Source organism: Myotis brandtii, unplaced genomic scaffold (genome assembly GCF_000412655.1).
Source record: "Myotis brandtii unplaced genomic scaffold, ASM41265v1 scaffold383, whole genome shotgun sequence".
NCBI lineage: Eukaryota > Metazoa > Chordata > Mammalia > Chiroptera > Vespertilionidae > Myotis > Myotis brandtii.
The window spans coordinates 1,601,092-1,624,535 of NW_005364711.1; the positions used below are offsets into that span (position 1 = coordinate 1,601,092).

The window sequence follows — 23,444 nt, forward strand, 5'->3', positions numbered from 1 at the left end:
TTTAGAAGTTCGTGTAAACAAAACTATCTCTATAGCGAAAGCCACCCTGCCCCATGCTCAGTGTTTCTGCCCAGCTTTTATCAGGTTGATTTTTAGCTCCTGAAAGACCAAACGACCTTGACAATGGGATTTTCAGCAGCTCAGACTAATGTCCTCAGAGCTGCAGGTGAACAAAGCAAACCCCCAAATGCAGCCCTTGCAAAATCGGCTTGACAGCGCTCTTCACTTTCCGGGGCAGTTGGAGAATGAAACGGAGAAAGCCTGGAGACCTGCTAAAATTGCTTACAAAACTACCCTGTGAGTCCTTCCCTCCAGGGAGAGGGCAGGGGGGAGAAATGTTCCACATCGCACAGAAAATGGGGCCATCTATTTGAGAATTCAGTGGGAGATTTTCTGTGGGCGGGATACTAAGTGATAAGTACACCTGTCCATGTTCCTCCAACTCAGAACGTGACTAACAACAGGCTGCTTGGTTATCCTGACTCACTCTAAATCTATATTGCTAGGCAGTCCCTCTTTCCTGCGTCTCCAGCTGAGCTATCTGGCATTCAGCAAAGGGTGGAATGGCTCAGAGTAGGCCAGCCTGGGGTTAGAATCTTAGCATCTCTCCGTGACTTTGGCTGATTACTTGAGACAATGCCCTTCTCCTGGAGAGAGAGGAAAGCCAGCAGACTGAAGTATAAGATGGCTTTCCTGTCTTCAGCTTGGCCCACAGGAATGGGGACAGCCCTGTCCATGTCATCTCTTAAGGTCTTACACCATGTTCTCCCCCCCACCCCCCGGCTCCTTATGATCCAGCCATGGTACCTGTCATCACCTTGAACTCTGCTTGCATTCCATGATGCCCTGCACACGCTCTTTCCTCTGCCTGGGGGACAGACAGGCCACTCTCAACTCCCCAAACTCTGCTTGCTGAACCCATCCCCTCCCTGGGGAAGCTTCCCACCCATGGGCCAGGCGTGTTATAGGCTCTTGTACAGCATCACAGACTTTCATGGCAGTATGTCCCAGAGCTGTGGTTTCATACTGAGTTCTATGATTCTATGCCTGTGAGCTCCATGGGGCAGGGATGTGTCTCTGTTTTGCTGCTACCGAATCCTCAGTTCTGGCATTTAGCAAACACCCCCAAACTAACAGCTGCATCACCAAGTGACCTTCATGAGCCTTGATTTCCTACTTCGTAAAACTGTAACAGTCATACCGGGCGCATAAGGTTTTACCAGGATTAAATGTGGAAAAGTGTACCAGAGTCTACAAAGCACCTAACAGTGTCCCCTTCCACTCCTCTGCTAATTCCAAGCCGGTTCTAGCCTCATTCCTCCAGTGCATCTGCTCTTGCTAGAATCACCAGCGGGCCTGCTGACAGATTAAACCCAAAAGTTCCCTCTCAGTCCTTGTGGCAGAGACCATAACGCTCACCAAATCCAATATCCCATGTGTCTCCTACATTTTTCAGTCTCCTTCTAAGTAGACAGGGTCATATGACTACATGGCCACTTTGCATCACTTAGAATGCTTAGCCACACCATGCATTTTGTGGTTATTTATTCCTCCAGCTTCTGGAAGCAGCCTCTTCTCATTCTCCTCCCTCTAGGACAGTGGTTTTCAACCTTTCTAATGCCACGACCCTTTAATACAGTTCCTCATGTTGTGGTGACCCCCAATTTCATTGTTACAAATTGAACATAATTAAAGCATAGTGATTAATCACAAAAACAATATGTAATTATAGATGTGTTTTCTGATGGTCTTAGGTGACCCCTGCGAAAGAGTCATTCGACCCCCAAAGGGGTTGCGACCCACAGGTTGAGAACCGCTGTTCTAGGACATTCTCAATAGCCTGGAAGGTCTGTATCCACCCACGTTTCTTCAAGAGAGAGTTCCCCAGGGTTCTTTCTGTGGGCTCTATTTTCTCTTACTCTCCATGCTTTTCATGAATTGTTTTGCCGAGGCTCACAGCTTCAACAATCAACTTTATCCTGACTCACGATAACTCTATATTGCTAGGCAGTCCCTCTCTCCTGCATACCAAGCCCCTATGCTTAACAGCCCCTTGGACACCTTTCCTGGATGTTCTCATAAGCATCTCACACTTAGCATGCCCAGGAGTGAATATTTTGCCTTTTCTTCATATAGTTTTCATTAATCTAAACATCAGAATGTACTTTCTAATGCTTTTATTTTTTTACGGCAATGGCCAGAAATCCATCTGAAACTGGTAAAAACAAAAAGACATGTACTGGTTCATGTAATAACTAGGATATCTAGGGGATGGAGCTGGTTCCAAGAACTCCAGGAACCCAAATGTTGTTCCTCTATCTGGATTTTTTCTATGTCTACAGCTCTCATCTCTTCTCTTCTCTTCTCTCTCTCTCTCTCTCTCTCTCTCTCTCGTATTCTCTTCCTTCCTTGTGTTAGGAAAAGTGGGGGAAGAGGGGACAGAAGGACATGACATGACATTACCTCCACCCAGTCCATTATCTTCTGTGTCCTCAAGTTCAATCAGAATGAGTTACATTTTACTCTCTTTTTTTTTAGGTTGCATTTGAGCATCAACTTTTTTAGCTTAAAAATCCCAGTGAAAGAAGGAAGCTACTTTCTCCCGGTATCTGTATATACAATCTCAGGGAGGAGCCCTGAGTGTTCCTTGGCAAGTCCCTTTATGTAAGGGTTTGGTGAAACAAGATGGTCAGAAACACATCATAAACTCTCCAGTCGAGCCAGAAAGCCTGGGCACTATAATTGGCAGGGACGACACAAGGACCGCAAGGAGTGGAGCCTTCTCTTCATTCATCATCCACTCACTCATTTAACAAATATTTATGGAGCCTATCCTAAATTCAATCCCCTAGGCCAGGCGCCCGAGAAGTGGTGGTAAACAAGATTGACAGAGCCCCTGCCAGTCTGGAGCTTGCAATTTAGTGGAGAAGACAGGCATTAAATAAATGAATATGGAGATGTGAGTAAATGTCCCTGTGATAAGTGCTTTAAAAGAGAATTGGAAGACTAAAAAGAGGACAGCTATGACCTGAGGATAAGAAGGAAGGATTTCCGTACAGAGGAGGAGTGAGAGTAGTCAAAACAGCCTGGCCTGTGTTGCTCAGTGGTTGAGCATCGACCTATGAACCAGGAGGTCATGGTTCAATTCCTGCTCAGGGCACGTGCCTAGGTTGCAGCTCGATCCCCAGGGTGGAGTATGCAGGGGGCAGCCGATTAATGATTCTCTCTCATCATCGATGTTTCTTTCTCTCTCTCCCTCTCCCCTTGCCCTTCCTCTCTGAAATCGATAAAAATAGTAGTCAAAGCAGAGGGAACAGAACCTGCAGATGCTCTGAGACTGGACAGAGAATGTGTTTCGTGAGAACAAAAATGACCTGTCCTGGGTCCTCCATCATGAGGCTGTCTGAGTAGCAAAAGAAGCTGGAGAGGAAAGCAGAGGCCACATTGACAAGGCCTTGTGGGTATTGTTAAGGAGTCTTGAGTTTTTCCTATGAAAATGGCAAACTGTCAAGACATTGTAATCCGAGGCACCGAAGAACGGAATTGAGAGCTTTTTGTGTACCTGCGCTGGGAAAGTGTCCTGGGGACTCGGGAAGACTCCTTACTCGTCACTGCCCGTCTGCACATTCAGATCGAGACGTTCAGCGGGGAAACGTTCACTTTGATTGGCTTCAGCTCTCCCAGGGAAAGGGGGGTTTTGCAACACCAATGGAGTCAGCAGAAGGGAGATTGAGAGCTGGTGTGTTCCAGTGAAGCACAGGCCCGGAGATTACAGACTTAGGTAGAAATCCTGCTCCTTCATTGAATGGATATGACCTTAAGCAATTACTCAGTTTTCTTGCTTAACAAAGTGCTCCGCTTTCCTTCTCAGCATAATAGGGATGATAAATCTATCAGTTAGGAAGCTCTGACCTGCAGATTGCAAAACCCCTGATTGACCTGACTTCTTAGGCAGGGCAAGTGGGGTCTGTGAGTTGATAACCGGACATTATCATGACCCCAGGTGTTCTTTTCCTACTTTCTCTCTGTCATCCTTAGTGCTCGTCTAACTCCCCTCATTGTCGGGAGAGGGCTAAAGCAGTTCTGGGCATTACACACAGACATGACAATGACCAGTAGGGGAAGAGGACATATTCTTGTGCTTATGTCTAAGCCAATGAAGAAAATCTTCCCAGAAGTCACTGTGCAGCCTATTCTTCATGCCTCATTGACTAGAACTGTGCTGTATGACCATGCCCAGCCAATCACTGGCAAGGGTGGTTGGGCACTGTAACTGGCTTAGTTCCATCATGATTCCGCCCTCAGACTGGAGCATGGGCCCACTTGACTTGCAGTGTAAGACCACAAGAGGAGGGTGGATAGTTCCACTAAAATTGTTAAAAATGAGGAAGATGGTAATGAATGATTATTGAGTAGGCAACATAGTAGTGTCTAATATCTTAGTGTTTATAGTTCAGGGCTGTGGTCGTATTTGTGATAATGTCTGTCATAAATGGTAGCTAGGGCTACATTTCTAACAATTTCTTTGCAAGCTCTTTAAATCTGTATGCACACTTTGCTAACCATTAGAAGGAACCCTCGAGGATCTCTATTGACCAGCCCAATAGGAGGTACTGTTTGTAATTAAACATGCTGGAATAAAACGAAATTTTTTCAAATGTGTGGAATTCAGACTTTACCCCCATCCGGTCCACTATCTTCTGCGTCCTCAAGTTCAAGCAGAATGAGTTACATTTTACTCTCTATTTTTAGGTTGCATATCAGTTAAGCATATGAGCACCAGAGTCAGACAAATCTCAGTTCCAATCTTGCCTCCTTCATTTACTGTCAATGTTAGTTACACTTTCTAATCTTCAGTCGTTTTAAATCTTTAATACAAGGGTAATAATATTATCATATTATGAAGATTGAGAAAGATAAATAACTTAAAAATTTGTGGATCACAATGTGTGTTGAGTAAATGTTAGCTCTATTTATTGTTATCCAGCTCAGATAGTGATCAAAAAGATAAATTGAGATAATGCATTTATAGCAATGGCATATAGTATAGTTAATAAATAGTGTCTATTATGTTTTCCATAAGCCAGAACAGTAGCTGCCTTTATTAATGCCATGAAGTTTTTTCTACATTTTGATTGGTGGAACCATGCCACTCCAATCATGCTACAGGTATTAATTTTTTAGACAAAACACATGGTTAGTGTTTCAAATTACTGACTACTCCCTTCAGGGCCTGTCATGTTACACTAAATGGTCTGGTGTGGTCATTCACCAAACTAATAATTAAATGCTGGAATTTTGCTAAAACAAGTTACAAGCAAAAGATATTGGTCTTCAGCCTATACCCAGAAATGGGTGTTTTGGAAACTATACACTTTATCCTTTTGAGAAGTTGACTTGTCCTTAATCCCCCCTAACTGCCTTTATTTATGGAATTCCTCATTCCAGTGGGCTCTCGTGTTCACTGTAAAAAGAGTAGTTTCTTTGCATTTAATTCATAACGACAATAACAACAATAACAAAATATCTTTCATAAGGGGTTTCAATGGATTCTGACATAATTAATGCCATTCTGACATAAACTGCTTTCAATTACTGAGTAGAGAAGGCCTTTGTGGTAAAGAATAACACACTGGTTGTGCCAAGAGAGAAGTAAGAGTTTGAAATGGGTTTTTAGAATGGAATGAAAGGAAGATGGGGTGGGGTGTTTGCTGGAAGAACTAAGGTCAATAATGGCTCTCCAGTTTTCAGTTGGGAGAGAGGTTGGTGTGAAGCCAGAATGCGAATGGAACTAAAGTTTCAGTCTTCTCTTCCTTTATTTTTGCACCTTCAAACTTATCACTAAGTTGTAATGCCCAGTGACACCCTGGGAAGCAACCACCAATCACCGAGATCTCATTACTAGGAGCCTCATGAAAGAATATTTGCCTGAAAGATTTTATACATTAACATATTCAAGGCAACAACTCTAGAACTGATTGCCAGTCTCCTCTAAGAGATTATTAGGACCAATTCCATAATGTCTCACACCCTAATTTGCTTCATTCACCATCGGCTGTCTAAGTCTCCCCTACTATCTATCCATGATCATCTGAAACTTTATCATCTTCTGTTCTGTAAATCTCAGGATTGGAATCTGGTGGACATCTCCCACGATGACCTCCTGGTGATTCATGTCTTTGTGTAATCCCTTCCTACAATGAATAGAGCTGATTTGTATAGCCAATAGGATGTTGCAAACAGGATGAATTGTGGCTTCCCATGTTAGATTGAAAAGACATTCATCTTGCTCGCTTGGATTCCTTGCTTTGAGAGGAAGCTGCCAGGAGAAGATGTGCAAGCAGCTCTATGGAGAGGCCCAAAGGCAAAGACTAAGGTCTTCTGCCAATAGCCAAGTGAATGAATCATCTTGGAAGCAGATCCCCAGCCCCAGTCAAGCATTCAGATGACTACAGCCCTAGCTAACATCTTGGCTGAAAACAGATGAGAAGCCCTCAGCCAGAACCACCCAGGCAAGTCACTCTTGAATTCCTGGACCACAGACATTGTGAGATAATAAATGTTTAATGTTTAAGGCTTAAACTTTAAGCCATTACATTTTGGAGCCATTACATCACTTTGTCACATAGCAAAATACAGCTAATATACTAAATCAGTGCTCACCTTCCCATTCTTCTCAAATGCTACCTCATGCTTCCTCAAGCTCCTGATCTATGATCAATAATTTCCCAAATCCTCAATTTATCCTTTACTCACTTAATCAGCCCTTTGTCTTAGTTGAGACTTTGTTGTCTCCAAATGGTATTGCTTCCCATGTAGCGCTATACCAAGATACCTTCTGCTGCAAAGAAAGTATGACTCATAGTGGCTTACACAATAGAAACATTGAATTATCTCACATAGCAAAAAGTCTAGAGAAAGTTTTCTTTTTTGTTTTTTTCATTGTTGTTGTTTTTTAAGTTTAGGGCAACATTCTCAGTGATGCCCAGGCTTTTTCTACCTTTTTGCTCAACTAACCTTAGCATATTGACATTTTGTCCTCAAGTTTATTGCCCCACAGTCACACAATGGCTGCTATAGTCCCAGGCATTTTGTCCACATCTGGAGCAAAATAAAGAGAAAGGGGAGATGAGCATGAACTCACCTCTAAAATACTTTTTTGGGTAAAACAACACAAACTTTTCCAGAAACCTCCCAGATTTCCACTTATACCTGACCAACATTTCTAATACAGGAATATTAGACACTAGAGGCTCAGTGCATAAATTCATGCACGGGTGGGGTTCCTCCTGTCTGGGTCCAGGGTATGGGTGAACCGGATTCGGGGCTGTCAGGGCTCCAGCAGCAAGGTCTGGGTCAGTGCGTGTCATAGCTACTGGCCAGTCGTCCGGTTGTTCCAGTCGTTCGGTCATAACGGTCGCTTAGGCTTTTATATATATAGATACTCCCTGATATACTCTGTCCTCTTCCACATCTTTTTAAAGTACTTAATACTATTTTAATATGTATTTATTTGTTTCTTGTCCGCCTCCCCTCATTGGAATGTAAGCTTCATAAAAGCATAGCTTTTATGGGTTTTGTTCATGGGGATATCCTCAGCATGTAAAACCATGGTGATACATATACAGGTGCTCAAAAATACACATTGTTTAATGAATATCCTTTGGCCATAACTATATCATAGCTACCCTTAGCTATAAAGGAGGGTATGCAAAAAAGTACTGGCAAAGGGGACTAGCATTGACTTTATCATCTTAGACATGTGGTCGGCAAACTGCGGCTCGCGAGCCACATGCGGCTCTTTGGCCCCTTGAGTGTGGCTCTTCCTAAGCCTTAGGAGTACCCTAATTAAGTTAATAACAATGTACCTACCTATATAGTTTAAGTTTAAAAAATTTGGCTCTCAAAAGAAATTTCAATCGTTGTACTGTTGATATTTGGCTCTGTTGACTAATGAGTTTGCCAACCACTGTCTTAGACCAATCATTATTAATCCTGGGTACTGGCTACATGATTGGGATTTTTAAGCAAAAAAGGAAAAGATGGGGGAATGGCTATTCACTTAAGAACCAACAGAGTCTGACCAAAGTCATCACAACAATCATTATTAATCCTGGGTACTGGATACATGATTGGGATTTTTAAGCAAAAAGGAAAAGATGGGGGAATGGCTATTAACTTAAGAACCAACAGAGTCTGACCAAAGTCATCACAAGCTAGGCTCTCCCCTTTCCTTAGTAGCTGAATAATCTTCATCCTGAGAGTGATCCAGATATCCTCAGAGGGAAGACTCACCCATCACTAGGTTGGAGCTGTCCCTCAATGATTTTAAGTCATGGTCTCACTCATGGTACAGTTGGCTCAGGAAAAGAAAATGAGGAAAATTTTGTCTTACTTTAGTCACATACAGACCAGAGTTGAACTATAGGGTCTGTCTTTTACTAACGGGCTTGACCCTGGACAAAGCTCTTTGTTTTTTAGAAGTTGGATTTCTGCATCTATCGTGGGAATGATGAGATCTACTTCTAAGGTTATTATCATAATTGAATGAGAACCGTGTCTAGAAAACACTTCCATATATTTAGCTGTGAATTTGCTCCTCTGCCCCCTCATAACTGTACGGATGTGAGTGGAGTTTAATCTTGACAATAATCCACTGTAAGTTGGCAATAAATGCTCTAAAGAGTGATAGTTGGATGGACCTTCAGGGCTCATAATTTGCCGCATCAGTTAAATGAATGACAACATACTCCCTTTTGTTCTTCACATTTTTGTCAAAGTATAAATAAGACTTTTTCACCTAATATTTAACTTTTAGTTTCACAAGCTCCTAGTCAATTTATTTGTTTACCCAAGTTGTATGTACATGCATTTTGTTAAATTCAGCAAATCTGCTACTACCACAACTGCTGGTAAAAATGACCAAATTTTTGCCTTCATGCTCCAAATTTAGTAATAGATCATGACACTTAGATATTTCTTCAGGGAGTATTAATTGTAGGGGGAAAGTGATGGCATCTTATTTAGGTTGTCTGGAAATTCAAAGAAAGATTATAATTTATAGTTACTATGGTAGCTAATTATACCTTCAAGGATATGCCAGTTGCTGGTATTTTTTTTAAGGCTTTGATCATAGATGAGACCCTTTATGGGGAATCAAAGAAAATAAGAAAGTGGAATTTGCAAAATTGCCATTTTAAAAGACGCCTGGATACTAAGACTGAATTTCTTCTTGGATAAAAAGTCATCTCAGATCGGTTTCTCCAAGGTGCTAAATTTAAAGTTCATATCAAATTTCTACTAGCATGGAGATGATATTATAAAATGCTAACCCTTGTGTTTTCATCTGTACTATTTACTATGTGGGCCTCTTTTATTCAGGGAGATAGACATCATTCATCAAATTTATGGCTTGTAAGCTCAGAAGACTTGGTCCAGGTTACAACAGGACAAGACAGATCTGGAAGAATATGCTATTACATAGAACTAGTTTTCCTGCAAAACACTACAGAAGTTAAAGATGAAGTTCTTCTGAGCTCAGGAGGTGAGGAGGATGGGAGGAGAGGAGAAGAGAGAGTTGGGTCTGGAGGGCTCTGCACTATCTTATCCCTTCGATAGAGTCCAAGTCCTGGAAGGGGTCAAGGAGATAAGGGATTTGTGTTTGCTTTCTGATTGGGGCCTGGGAAAATCAGCAAGATCTGGGAAGACCTAAGCTAGGCCCTCACATCTTGTATGGCCCCAGAATTTGAGAAAACATTTGAAAATCCTCATGACAGGAGAACAAAAAGCTAAAGAAGTGGTATAAAGAGCCAGATGGATTGGGCATGGTGGAGTTTATGAACAATGACTGGAGAGTGACCACCAATGACCAGATATGACCTCTTCACTCCCCCACTCCCACTGCTTCATGTTTTAAAAGCCTCTTTTGATTGAGATCCACAATTCTAAATTCTAACTTGAATGAGTTTAAAATCAGATGACTCTAAAAACGCAGTGATTAAAACTCCTTTTCCTGTCATACAGGAATTAAGTAGCATTCTAGAAAAATAAAGGTTGCCTTGCTTTTTTGCACAGCTGGATTCATAGCTACTAAGAGTAAACATCAATTCCAGTGAGCCATTCAGATCCATTCAGAAAAGAAAATAGTTTCATATCCACAGCCAAAGTCCTAATGCTCACCACATTACTTCAAAACATATATAGGGCATCTAGGCAGCCCATATTCATCCTCGTTATCTATCCAGTGATGCTTCCATCCTCACTTCATATCCTATCTAATATCTCTGCTGCAAGTACCCATGATTTATAGACTAAAAACTAGACTCCTTAGCATGTCATCCAAGGTTCTCAAAATCAGACCCCATCCTACCTGTGCAGCCTTGCGGAAAACCCCTCAGTGTGGTCTAAAGTATGACCACAAAGGAAGTGCCCATCCTGACCCTATAATCTCACTCTACCACGTCTTTCCTGTGTTTGTTCCCTTACTTCCCATTGTTGCCTCCACCCAACTCTTTCTTAATATTTTATTCTTTTTTAAATCATCACCCAAAGATATTTTTCCATTGATTTTTTAGAGAGAGTGGAAGAGAGAGGGAAAGACAGAGAGAAATATCAATGTGAGAGAAACACATCAATAGGTTGCCTCCTGCACACACCCTGACCAGGGCCCTGGGCGGGGAGGAGCCTGCAATCAAGGTATGTGCCCTTGACCAGAATCGAACCCGGGATCCTTTGGTCTACAGGCCAACGCTCTATCCACTGAGCCAAACCGACTAGGGCATCTTTCTTAGTATTTTAAAGCATGGACTTTGGAATCTTAACAGACATGGATTCAAGGTTCCAATTTTAATCCGTCCAGTGACTAGCAAGAATACCCTGAACAAGTTTCCTCTCATGTACACTTATATTAGACATTAATAAATGGGATGATTCTGAATTATAATTAGACAATGAGTGGAAAATTAGTTAATGAATGGTACCTAGCACATGGTGATGCTTTAAAAAGGGAGGGAGTATTATTCAAATTAATGATCCAACACAAATCTTTCTGATCTTAAAATAATTATTGATTTATCTGGCTCACCAGGTAGGTCATGAGTTCTCTGGTGGCAAGAACATTGTCAAAATCTGCACTGTCTGTTCCTTAGCAGGCATTCAGTAAGTGCCAATGGGAATGCATGTTAATATTAATATTCAAAGCTCAGTTTAAACTATCTGAGTTTTAAAACACCTGACAAGTTCTCTCTGGCACCCCAGGCAGAATTAACAACTCCTTCCGCTAGGAGTTGCTCATGCTTCCATATGCCTTTCATCTCAAGTTGCCTTGTTACATGTTGTTTATATGCTACCTTCCAATTATTCGCTTGTCACTTATTTAAATGCCCCTCAATAAAATGTTAGATAAATTCTTGAAAATGTATTTTTATCATCTTGTTAGCTCCACCGCCCTTTCTTGAACTTAAAACTATCTCTAAACTTAAAAACAGATCCTGGGACATAATAGAAGCTCACTCAACACTTTCTAAGTTACGCTGAAAACTTCAAATCCTTTTTCCTAGTTGTAGTGAGTCAATAACATCATGTCTATACTTCAAGGGCAAAGGAGGGTGGGGACGGGGAAGTGGCAAATTGCTGTGCACAGCTGAGCAGGGTTGTCGCTGACCCCACAGGGCAGCTGGGCTCAACATGAGAGGCGAGCTTTCACTTTTGATCTGCGAGATAACATTTGAAAATATAAAGCAAAGAGAATTTGAGATAACGTGCATGCTTTCCTTTCAGATATGCCATCTGGAATCTGAGGCCCTTGGATTAAGAATCACAAGACCTCCTTACTAAATAAAGACAGCCAGACTCCTGGGGAGCCAACAAAAAGGGATACAGAGCAAGGATAAGAGCAGAAGTTACTCCCGCAGAAAGCAGCAGGAAGGAGCTCAGGAGTCCCACTCCCTTGTCCGCAGCAGGCCAAATCCTACTGACTTCTATTTTCACCTTGCTGCCTGCACCATCACCAAGTATTAATCATCCCAGTTCCCTGATGAAGGAGATGGGTGGGAGACAGGATTACAGCAGCAACCCCATTTGAACTAGGATTTGTGATTTTTAGGACCAACTAATCATGCCTGCAAGTAGGCAGCGGAGATGGGGGCTTAGCAAGGTTGTTCTCAGTCCTCGTGGAGAGTGCACAGCCTAAGTGAGCTGTGCAGAACGAGAAGGAAAAACAAACAAACCCTGTATGCCATTGTGCCTGGGGTTGTAACTATTCTCTCAGTGGGTCTTCTATAAATTCCTTCAGGCTCAGGAAGAAATTGGTAGGTACATCCATGTTTCTTCTCCTTCCACCTTCCATCCCACCAGGATTTGTGATTTTCAGGACCAGCTACTCATGCCTGCAGATAGGCAGCTGAGATGGGGGCTTAGCAAGGTTGTTCTCAGTCCTAGGAGAGTGTACAGCCTAATTGAGCTGTGCAGAACGAGAAGGAAAAACAAACAAACCCTGTATGCCATTGTGCCTGGGGTTGTAACTATTCTCTCAGTGGGTCTTCTATAAATTCCTTCAGGCTCAGGAAGAAATTGGTAGGTACATCCATGTTTCTTCTCCTTCCACCTTCCATCCCACAGTTATCTCTCTGAACACCCAACCTGTTCCTTCTGCACAAAGTCTTATCCCACAACTGAGCCACCAAATTGGATTATTTTATGATATAGATGAAAGCAATTGGGACAAGAACCTAGGATGCCTGCCGGGATGATGAGACTTTTCCTCCAGAATCTGTTCCTGCCAATTCTCAGTGCTTCCCACAGGGGGAATGGAACCAGAGAGGGTGCTGGAAAGGAGAACCCCAAGGGCCACGTGCAGCCCAAGGGCCTACAACCCTCTCTGATGATAGATACTCATGTGGAGCATGTGGATGTATTTGGGAAGAGGTATGATCAGCCCAGTCACATCACTTTGATTTCAAGATTATGTTAAAGTACCTAATTCCGGGAAGATATGCAACAGACAACCTGAATATATAAGAGCCTCCACCACTAATCTCAAAAACAGCACAAATTGTATAGCTTGTGTGTAAACAGTTATCAAGCACCCCCCTGTGTTTCAATTGTGACTCAGTTTCTCTACCACTATGGCTGCGGCTACTTTTGTTGCATGGCCTAGAGCAGTGGTTGGCAAACTGTGGCTCGTGAGCCACACGCGGCTCTTTGGCCCCTTGAGTGTGGCTCTTCCACAAAATACTGACTTCTGCGCATGGGCCATGAAGTTTCAATCGCACTGTACATGTGTGCCCGCATGTGGTATTTTGTGGAAGAGCCATACTCAAGGGGCCAAAGAGCCACATGTGGCTCGCGAGCCGCCGTTTGCCAACCACTGGCCTAGAGTTTTAAGGTTTTATCCCAAGCCCATAAAAAATGTTGGGAGAAGTAGAAGAGGGATCAAAATGTCAGGAAGAAGGAGAGTGGAGGGAGAGAGATATACAGAATCAGCTCACTCACCCTTTTCTCTTACTGATCTTATGTTTGAAAAGCTCACAGTGGGTGGATATTACTAAACATATATGTTGTCTGGAAACTCACCTATCTATGTGAGCACAGGACTTATTGCACTGGGAGAGGAGGTTAATATAAAAAGTAACTGAGCCCTAACTGGTTTGGCTCAGTGGATAGAGCGTCGGCCTGTGGACTCAAGGGTCCCAGGTTCGATTCTGGTCAAGGGCATGTACCTTGGTTGCGGGCCCATCCCCTGTTAGGGGGTGTGCAGGAGGCAGCTGATCGATGTTTCTCTCTCATCGATGTTTCCTCACCCTTTCCTCTTATTGATCTTATGTTTGAAAAGCTCACAGTGGGTGGATATTACTAAACATATATGTTGTCTGGAAACTCACCCATCTATGTGAGCACAGGGCTTACTGCATTGGGAGAGGAGGTTAATATAAAAAGTAACTGAGATGGGGAAGAGTTCAGGAGCTCAACATCCTGTTGCTGTTTGTGTTGAAGTTTATTTTCATTTAGTTTCCCAGACCCACTAGGCAGCTAAGCTCCAACAGGTGATGTGGCCACAAAGAATATGCTGCAGTTTGACTCACAAAGGACTTGAACTAGGAAGGGAGAAGTCAGAACTTGCAGGGATCACCAGGTTTCAGCTCATTCTCTATACCAGTGATGGCAAACCTATGACACGCGCACTCATTTTTTCCTAGGAAGGGAGAAGCCAGAACTTACAGGGATCACCAGGGTTCAGCTCATTCTCTATATACTACTGACCAGCAGCCATACCCACAACGGCAGCCAAAGTAACTGAGATGGGGGAAGAGTTCAGGAGCTCAACATCCGTTTGCTGTTTGTGTTAAAGTTTATTTTCCTTTAGTTTCCCAGACCCACTAGGCAGCTAAGCTCCAACAGGTGATGTGGCCACAAAGAATATGCTGCAGTTTGACTCACAAAGGACTTGAACTAGGAAGGGAGAAGTCAGAACTTGCAGGGATCACCAGGTTTCAGCTCATTCTCTATACCAGTGATGGCAAACCTATGACACGCGCACTCATTTTTTTGGTTGATTTTACTTTGTTAAATGGCACTTAAATATATAAAATAAATATCAAAAATATAAGTCTTTGTTTTACTATGGTTGCAAATATCAAAAAATTTCTATATGTGACACGGCACCAGAGTTAAGTTAGGGTTTTTCAAAATGCTGACACGCTGAGCTCAAAAGGTTCGCCATCACTACTCTATACACTACTGACCAGCAGCCATACCCACAACGGCAGCCAAAGAGGAAATGTGCTAATTGGGGCTAGGAAAAAGACTTGTGATCATAAATGTAAGGCCATCAATTGTAAGACCTTGACTAGGCCTTAGATATCACCGAATGCCTGCCCCCCCCCCCGCACCCCCCTTTGTGACCATGAACTCTGATGGCCTGGGATAGCTCCCGTATATCCCAGTTGCTCTAGCATAAATAGCATCTCCTGTCACTTTCAGAAGTGTCCTGGTTTAGTCAACAAATTATCTATCACCTATTCATTTGACAAATTGGAAAGCTGAGGCCCAAAGAGGGGAGGGGAACTAGTGGCAGTGGGTATAGATTTGGAATAGGTTATTGGTTGGTTTGCTATGGCCAACCAGAAATAAAGCAAAACAAACAAACACAACCCAATCTCCTCTGCCCATTACATTAAAACTACCTATCTTTCTATCTACCTCTTGACTAGATGATAAACTCTTCAAGGCCAAAGTCTGTGTCTTTGCACCTTATTTATCAGTGTCAAGCACACCTCAGGCACTTTATAAGTATTAGTTTTCTTTATATATTAGCATACTTATATGCATGTTATCCCATTTGATTCTCCATAGGCACTACAGGGTGGATAAGATTGAATAAAGATGAGAAAACTTAAAGCCTGGGATGTTAAACATTGGGTTTGTTCCTAGCAAAACCACCAAATCCCAGGTCTTCAATGCTTCTTTCCATTGCATTATAGTCAGCGTTGGAAGGAATCTAAAAGCAGAGGGATGTTTGCTTAGAGCAGTGATGGCGAACCTATGACACGTGTGTCAGAGGTGACGCGCGAACTCATTTTTTTGGTTGATTTTTCTTTGTTAAATGGCATTTAAATATATAAAATAAATGTCAAAAATATAAATCTTTGTTTTACTATGGTTGCAAATATTAAAAAATGTCTATATGTGACACGGCACCAGAGTTAAGTTAGAGTTTTTCAAAATGCTGACACACTGAGCTCAAAAGGTTCGCCATCACTGGCTTAGAGCAACAGAGCCCAGAAGAGCCAAGGAAAAGGTGGTAGGCAGAGAAACATCTCCATGGGCTCAGAGATTGACTGTTGGACCAGCAAAATTGTTTTTTGGGGCCTTGTATTTATTCCAATATGGCTGCTCCTTTGAGAAAAGGAAGCCCATCATGTGCCTGTGGCGGGTGGAGGCGGAGGTTTGGACAGAGCCTGGGATGCCACAAGGGCAGAGGTTCAGAGCGGATGGGCTAGAGCAGGACTGAATGAACCTATAGTGCAGCAGCTAGGTTGGGTCAAGCTACCAAGGGTTTTCCCCTCTTGAGAACTTCCATAAGATGTATCCAGGACCCCATTCAAGAAAGGATCAAGACTGGCATTTTCCTGGTTGTTTACTTTAAACAAAATTAAAGCTTAGCATTTTGAAAAAAATGTATTTCTTGGAGACAACTATATTTTGGCCCAACCCACATCCCACTAGAACTCACCACACAGAGTTTCCAGTTCCATCCCCAAGGCCACAGCGCCACTGTACCATGCAGGGTGACATTTTATTTACTTAATTTCTACTTTTTAAAATTCTCCCATTCTAGCTCCTGTAGCAACCAGTTGGCTTGTATTCTTTTGTCGGGACATTGTCTCTTTTCCTCACAACCATGAAGTCAGTGCATTGGTTGTTTACTTCCATGAAAACATTTTTTTCAATAATGAAATAAACTTTACCTGACTTGGAGCTGTAAATGCCCCCAGGGATCATTGGGAGCCTCCTTGACTTCCTCCTGGCCCAAATGTCATCACTACTCAGTCGACCATAGGACACCCTAGGAAAGAAAAGAGATATACGCTTGTTCAGGTGGGAGGTGACCAAATGGCAGAGACACATCTTTCCTCTCAATTCAAAGTGTGAATTATGGCTTCTCTCTCCTCCCCCTCCCCATTGCCAATAACTTTTTAGCAATCAGGTATAGAATGATTAGGAAGAACAAGAAAGGAATCCCAGCAAAATCTCACGCCATGACTCAAATTTCTATCTTCCACAAATGGTAGTAAAAATTGTTCTTCTTCGTGAAGGGGACTAAGAACAGGGTATCTGTGGTATCCTCCTGGGCAGTAGAGGGCCCTGTGTGCACACACTCGAAGGCCTTTTCGCGCCTCAGGAATCTGACCACAGTCAGCAGGAGCACACGGTGTGGTTGCCGTCCCCACGACTGTATCTTTCGTGTCAAGTGGTCCTCATGGTTCATCTTGCTGCCATGATTCCATGGAGGCAACAACAAGGACCACAATCAAAGCTAATTGTTCTTTCTTTCATTTTCTTCTGTCAAAAGCAGTAGACTTTGGTGGCGAGGGATTTTGGAAACCTGCAGACTTTCACTCATATCCTGAGCCGGCTACTTCCTGACTGTGTGACCTTGTGACCTAACTTCTCTGAGTCTAGGTGTCCTCATCTGGAAAGTGGTAATAGCACTACTTATGAACTGGATGTTCTGAGGATCCAGTGAGATAATACAGATGGGTGCCTTCGGCATAGAAACATCAATCCATGGCAACTGTTATCACTGTACTAGTTTTGCAGTGTAATCAAGTGTGTGGATGGCTACACCCAAGCCCAGACTCTTCTGTGTTCTCATGACTTTCTCCTATTTAACACTTTGTCTGCACAAGTCACGTGGGGTTTCATCAGTAGTAGGCACACTCCCATGAGTGGTTAAGGGGAGGTGATGCATGGCAGAGATGCATAGAAGCTAGGCCTCTCAGGGTTACTCTGAGGGGGCAGGGATGATCCCAGCACAGGCACCCTCATTCTCATTGCAGGCTCAGAGTCAGTGCATAATTATGTGGTGTCTCACTAGGGATGTTACGGACAGTGTGCAGGCTGTGCACTGCATGGAAGTCCACAGAAAACTACAGTCAGAGTGTCAAATCTGTCCCAATGCTATTTTTAGAAATAAGTTTTCATTGGAGTACAGCCACGTCCATTCATCTATCTATTGTCTATGGCTACTTTTGTACTATAACGGTGGAGCTCAGTAGTTGCAACAGAGACCTCAAAGCCTAAAATATTTATTATCTGTCTTTTAGAGAAAAAGTTGGCAGGCTTCTGTGCTTAGCCTTTGGACCTAATACCTTGCACACAGTAGGTGCTCAATGGTAGATACTCACGTTGAATGGGTAAATGAATGAAGATTCAAATATCAACTCAAAATGTTTAAGCATTCATATTGAATGGGTAAATGAATGAATAAAGATTCAAATATCAACTCAAAATGTTTAAGCATTCATCTTGAGGGAATGGAATGGAGAGGATGAAAAAACAAACAGACCTTGAAATGGGACTTAGGTTCCTGTGCCTACTCTGCCCTGATTAGTGTGTGTGGCCCCTAGATCAATCATTTCCTGTCTCGGCATCCCAGTTTCCTCATCTTTGAAATGGGAACCCCAAGGCCATTTTACCGGGGCTGACATGAAGAATAAAAGGAAATCACAAATATAAAAGCATCTGGCCTATTCCTGGCACATCACAGAAGGGAATCGATGTGAGAAGAAAAAGCAAGAATGACGAGAAACTCTGCTTCTGAATAAAGGGTCTGCCCTGTCACAGAGAAGTAAACAGAGTAATTCATACATTTAATTGGCAGATGTCATGGAAAACGCTTCAAGGAGCATTCTACACAGAGACTCCCAGGCTAGCTTGTGTTCAAACAAACCAGACAGCCAACCCACAGCCTGAGCCAGGAGCCAAATATTTCAGACACCATCGGGGCTGTTCCGCATGTGGCTGGCGCCAGGCCACAGGAAGTCCTCGGTGTTGGCTCTAGAACCTGGTGAGGCTACTGCGATTTCTTGATCCTCTCCGTAGACCACCACCCAGATAAGGGGCATGGAGAGAAAGAAAGGGGTCTCCCCCTTTATCACAGCTGCTGCTGTCCCAGCTAAACAAGAACATGGGGCTCTCTGAGGGCTGCCAGGAGTAAGGTCTGCAGACCAACAAGCCTTTTGTTTCCATTTGCTCCTGGGATGGGTCTGGGGGTGGGTGCGAGTCTATCCTAATGTTGACCTTGGGGGAAGCTGTGCCACATCTCCACCCAGATCTCATTTTATGGTGTGTGGAGTTTTATGGGCCAGTTTTACGTGGGAGAGGAGACGCAAAGGCTGATGTGTGGACTGGACTGAAGAGTCATAAATCAGAAGGCAAATTATTCCAGAATTATAAGCCCCACTTAGCAATGTCCAAGGGTAATAGCCACTGCTCGGTGGCAGGGGTTGGACTTGACTTCCAAAGTTATTTCAGGGGCCATTTGTAGGACAAACGCCTTTTCATTTCACTGGGACCGGTAAATGTTTTCAAATGGGGTCTCCTAAAAATGTTGGGATCCAGCCAAAGTCCCCAAATGGTGGGAACCCCGAACACCCACATCCTCTTTGCCCAGGTCAGTTCATTCAGGAAGTCTGAAACCTGACAGCACATGATTTACACGTTATCTGCACAAAATACAACCACACTCACTTCTTGGCTTGAACTTGGGACCTGAGGAGATTTCTGAAAACCCTTTCATTGTGAGGCCTTGGCTAGGACACAACGAAGCTACATTCCCAAGTTCCCACAGGCTGTCAGGCAGAAAAAAGGATGTTTTCATGAAGACCCGAAACCCGGTCTTGCATGCCTCTCTGTTTGTAACAATAGCTCAGGAACCCGTGTGCGTGTTTTTGTCCAGAACTACGGAAAGGCCAGCAAATAAAAGGGCTGGAGGAGGCAGAACCGATCCAGCCATCAGCGTATACAGGGGCTCTCTTCTCCTCACATTTCTGAACACCCAGAAAGAGAAATACCTAAGACCTGCTAGGATTGCAGTGAGCAAATGGAAAGTCAGTCTGAAGTCCCCTGAGTGTTACCCTGACACACCCCTTCCCCAGAATACCTGTTGCCTGTGACCGTGTACCGCTGGCTTTTCCAAGGTCCCTTCTTGTAGGCATCTGATTTCCGAGGGTTTTTCAACAACAGTCCCACCAGCTTCTCTAAACATAACATCCCTCAAATTTCCCACCCAAAACACATCATCGTGAATATTTTCAAAAGCTATGAAAAGCCCTGTCCCTTCACGTCTACTGGCTGCCGGCTGACAGTGTCTGGTGGCCCTCATTCAAAATGAATAGTGGAGCTGCTGAAAATCTAGACAGTAAGAGGACTCCTGCCGGTGTCACCATAACCTCAGGCCTGGCTTGGAAAGGCCTCTTGCCAAGGCCTTTTCTTTCCTAACTCCTTGGGTTTTAGACTTTTGTTTCAAGACCTGTGAAAACTATTTTGCCATTAGTAGAGGTATTGGCTCATCTAGGCACAAAGTAATTTTTAAAAAAATATCAGCATCTATCTTCATGAATTTTTCATCCACAGTCAAGTGAAATGTTCTTCTGTTTGCCAGTGTTTAAATTACAGGTTGGAAAACACTCAGAGAGTTTGAAATTCAAGCTGACGAGATAAATGACAGGATGGGGAATAGAAGTGGCCATTGGCAGTCATTCAAAATGGGATAGTCTTCTCTGTACGAGGTGTTGAGGCCCATTAATATAGCGCAGAAAAAATAATTGGACTCCATCAGATTAGGATAGAAGCTCATAAGTAGTTTTTGGTAATGACCTGGGTTTTAGGTGCTATGGTTAACTCATGGCTATTCTGTGTTTGAGAGAGAAATAAAGTAAAACGTGCCAGCATGGACCAATGATGAGAGTGCACCATGAAACAATAATGATTATTAATCCAACTGTACTGACTGTATTTCTTATTTTCTGCGTTGTTGATGCTCTGTCATTTGGAGTCTTGATCCTGGAGAGACTGTTCCTTCCAGGACTGGTTTATTCCTAGAGATAGCAAATGACACCCCTACAAGCATGCCTTTACTCTACAAACCAACCAATCCAGATTCTCCATTCCTGACTATTTCCTTTATTAAATTCTCACACACCAAGCCAACATGCCTCCTGCCCTAAATCACCCCAAGGCCAAGTACCAGACAACTAGGGACCACCCATATAGCCCATAGCCCACTGAAATCATTCAAACTATCTAATCCAAAACTGACTCAGCATATCTATCCTGCCTTTCCCATTCCTCAATAAAGGCTTGGGGCTGTATTCGTCTCTCTCCCCCTCTGTCTCCTGGTCGACTTGGCTGCTTTCCCATGTGGCCTTCTGTTTCTAAGGACCTGCCAGTATAAATTTCTTCCATGATAACCATGTTCATGTCTGTGTGCCTTACCATACTTTTTTTTAAACCCTTACCCAAGGATATTTTTTAGAGAGAGTGCAAGGGAGGGAGAAAGGGGAGAGAGAGAAACATCGATGTGAGATAGACACACCGATTGGTTGCCTTCCATATGCACCCTGACCTGGGCTGGGGATCAAGTATGCAACCGAGGTACATGCCCTTGACCAAGAATCGAACCCGAGACCCTTGGGTCCATGGGCCGATGCTCTAACCACTGAGAACACTGACTAAGGCTTACCATACTTGATTTAAATAAATCCTAGATATGTTTTTAGAACACAACTTTGTGCAGTGGAGATGCAACTGAAGAGTAGAATGATGAAGGAGAGGAAGGTCATTGGCTGTCTAGAGCAGTAAGGACCGGCCATGCTTCTCAACGTTGCAGTGCATATGGAGAAGGGGAGAAGGGCTAGAAAGGAAGATGGGTGGGAGAGGTTACATCTTCCCTCATGAACACTGAAAGCCTTCCCAACCTGAGCCAGTGAGACTTTGAAGTGGGAACAGCCAAAAGGAGGAGGAGGGGTGGGGAGGAGGAAGTGGATGAAGTGGTGGAAGAGAAAGAGGATTAATGCCATTCAGTTATTGAATCATGGGCACACCTCTGATTTGTGGCACCCAGAAAGCCACGTCGGAACATATCTTGTTCTCATGCTCTGAGAAATTCAGAACTTTTTCTTGATTCATAGAACTGGAATGAAGAGACAGAGGTGAAAAACCTAAATGAGTATTTTTGTTAGTCAGACATGTCAATATTTAATCCAAGCCAGTGCTGCTAAATGGGCTCCCCAAACCAGCATCCTTCGCATTGTCAGTTTCTTTCTCTTTCAGTCTCTTAGACTCCTCCATAGACAGACACACACACACACACACACACACACACACAGAGCTGACAGTGCTCTAGGTGGCAAAGTAAACAAACAGGGCCGCTTTCATAGCCTGTTCTTCTGTTAAGTGCATACGGCACACCTCCCCTACTTGGTAGCAAAGGCACATTTTCCACTTGTTACACAGCTGCTGAGACACTTTAAAAATAAAAATTATGGAAAAGATTGGCACCTTGGCAAGAGCCTTAAATGAGATGACCTCGAAGGTTGCTTTCCTTCTCTTTTCATCATTCATATGAGAGAAAATGTCATTTCAGGAGAGTATACTGTAGGCGGTTCTCAATTATTCACAGACGTATTAATTTTCCTAGCAGATTTTTCCATCTTGATGAAATGAGCTCAGAGAAGGCTTTGCAGCCCTAAGTAACTTTTCCTGCCACTGCCCCGAAAAGTTCCGGGGGGCTGGGTGTCTCTCATCTCTTTCTCTCCATTTATTCACCATAAAGGACAAATCCCTAACACTATTTGGCTAAACACCCTCCAGATTCCCACTTTAATGTTATGAATGTCCTTTATTTTAGTAATCAGAAATGTATCAACAAAACATTTTAAATCCCATCCAATTCTATTTTCAAATGTAATTGCTGTTATCAGTTGAACATATATTCTTTGCAAATATTTTGCTTAAGTAAACACATACGTAATGTGTGTATGTCTGCATGTGTATATACACAAAAGAGTTGTGGCAGACAATGTCCTTTGACAACCTGACAGCCATGAACTTCAAATTTCTACTTTCTAGCTATAAAAATCCATTTTTTTAAGGTAAAGGAAAGAGCCCAGCCGGTGTGCTCAGTGGTTGAGCTTTGACCTATGAACCAGGAGGTCATGGTTCAATTCTCTATCAGGGCATATGCCTGCATTGCTGGCTCAATCCCCAGTAGGGGTCTTGCAGGAGGCAGCCAATCAATGATTCTCTCTCATCATTGATGTTTCTATCTTTTTATCTCTCTTCCTTCCTCTCTGAAATCAATAAAAATATATTTTAAAAAAATTAAGGAAGAGGAAAGAGATCTTTTTGTTGGTTTGAGATTTTTTTGGTTGTCTTATTTTTTTATTGAGGTGTAACCTGAATACTGTAAATTTCACAGTTGTTAAGTTCAATGAATGTTTACACATGTATGTAGTTGTCAAACCACCATGCAGGTCAGGATATAGATTATGTCCATCACCCCAGGAAACCTCATCATTATTCTTCCCAGTCAATATCTCTTCAGGGTAATTACTATCCTGTTCTCTATAATCCTAGGGACATCACATTGTAATTACAGATAAATTAAATAATACTGCACATAATCTTTTGTGCCTGGCTTTTGCCAGCAATTCTAGGAGGTTAATTCATGGATTGTCGCATGATTCAGTGGCTTATCTTTCTCATTGCTGTGTGGTTTTCATTGCATGTGTATGCCACAATTGACCCACTCTTTTATTGTGAACACCTGAGTTGCTTCCAGTTTTGTGATATCACAAATAAAACTGCTGAGAACATTCCTTGACATATTTTGTTGGGTGTAAGCACTCATTTCTGTCGTTATATATCTAAGAGAGAAATCA

At 42.9% G+C, this 23,444-nt stretch overlaps 1 protein-coding gene across 1 annotated transcript in view; it reads right to left on the reverse strand.

The window, feature by feature from the left end:
• ANKFN1 (ankyrin-repeat and fibronectin type III domain containing 1) overlaps positions 1-23,444 on the reverse strand; it is a 450,804-nt gene that overhangs the window by 358,669 nt on the left and 68,691 nt on the right. Inside the window, exon 2 of the mRNA XM_005872543.2 lies at positions 16,467-16,564. Coding sequence (XP_005872605.1) covers positions 16,467-16,500 — 34 coding nt within the window. The 5' untranslated portion in view covers positions 16,501-16,564. The remainder of the gene's footprint in view (positions 1-16,466; positions 16,565-23,444) is intronic.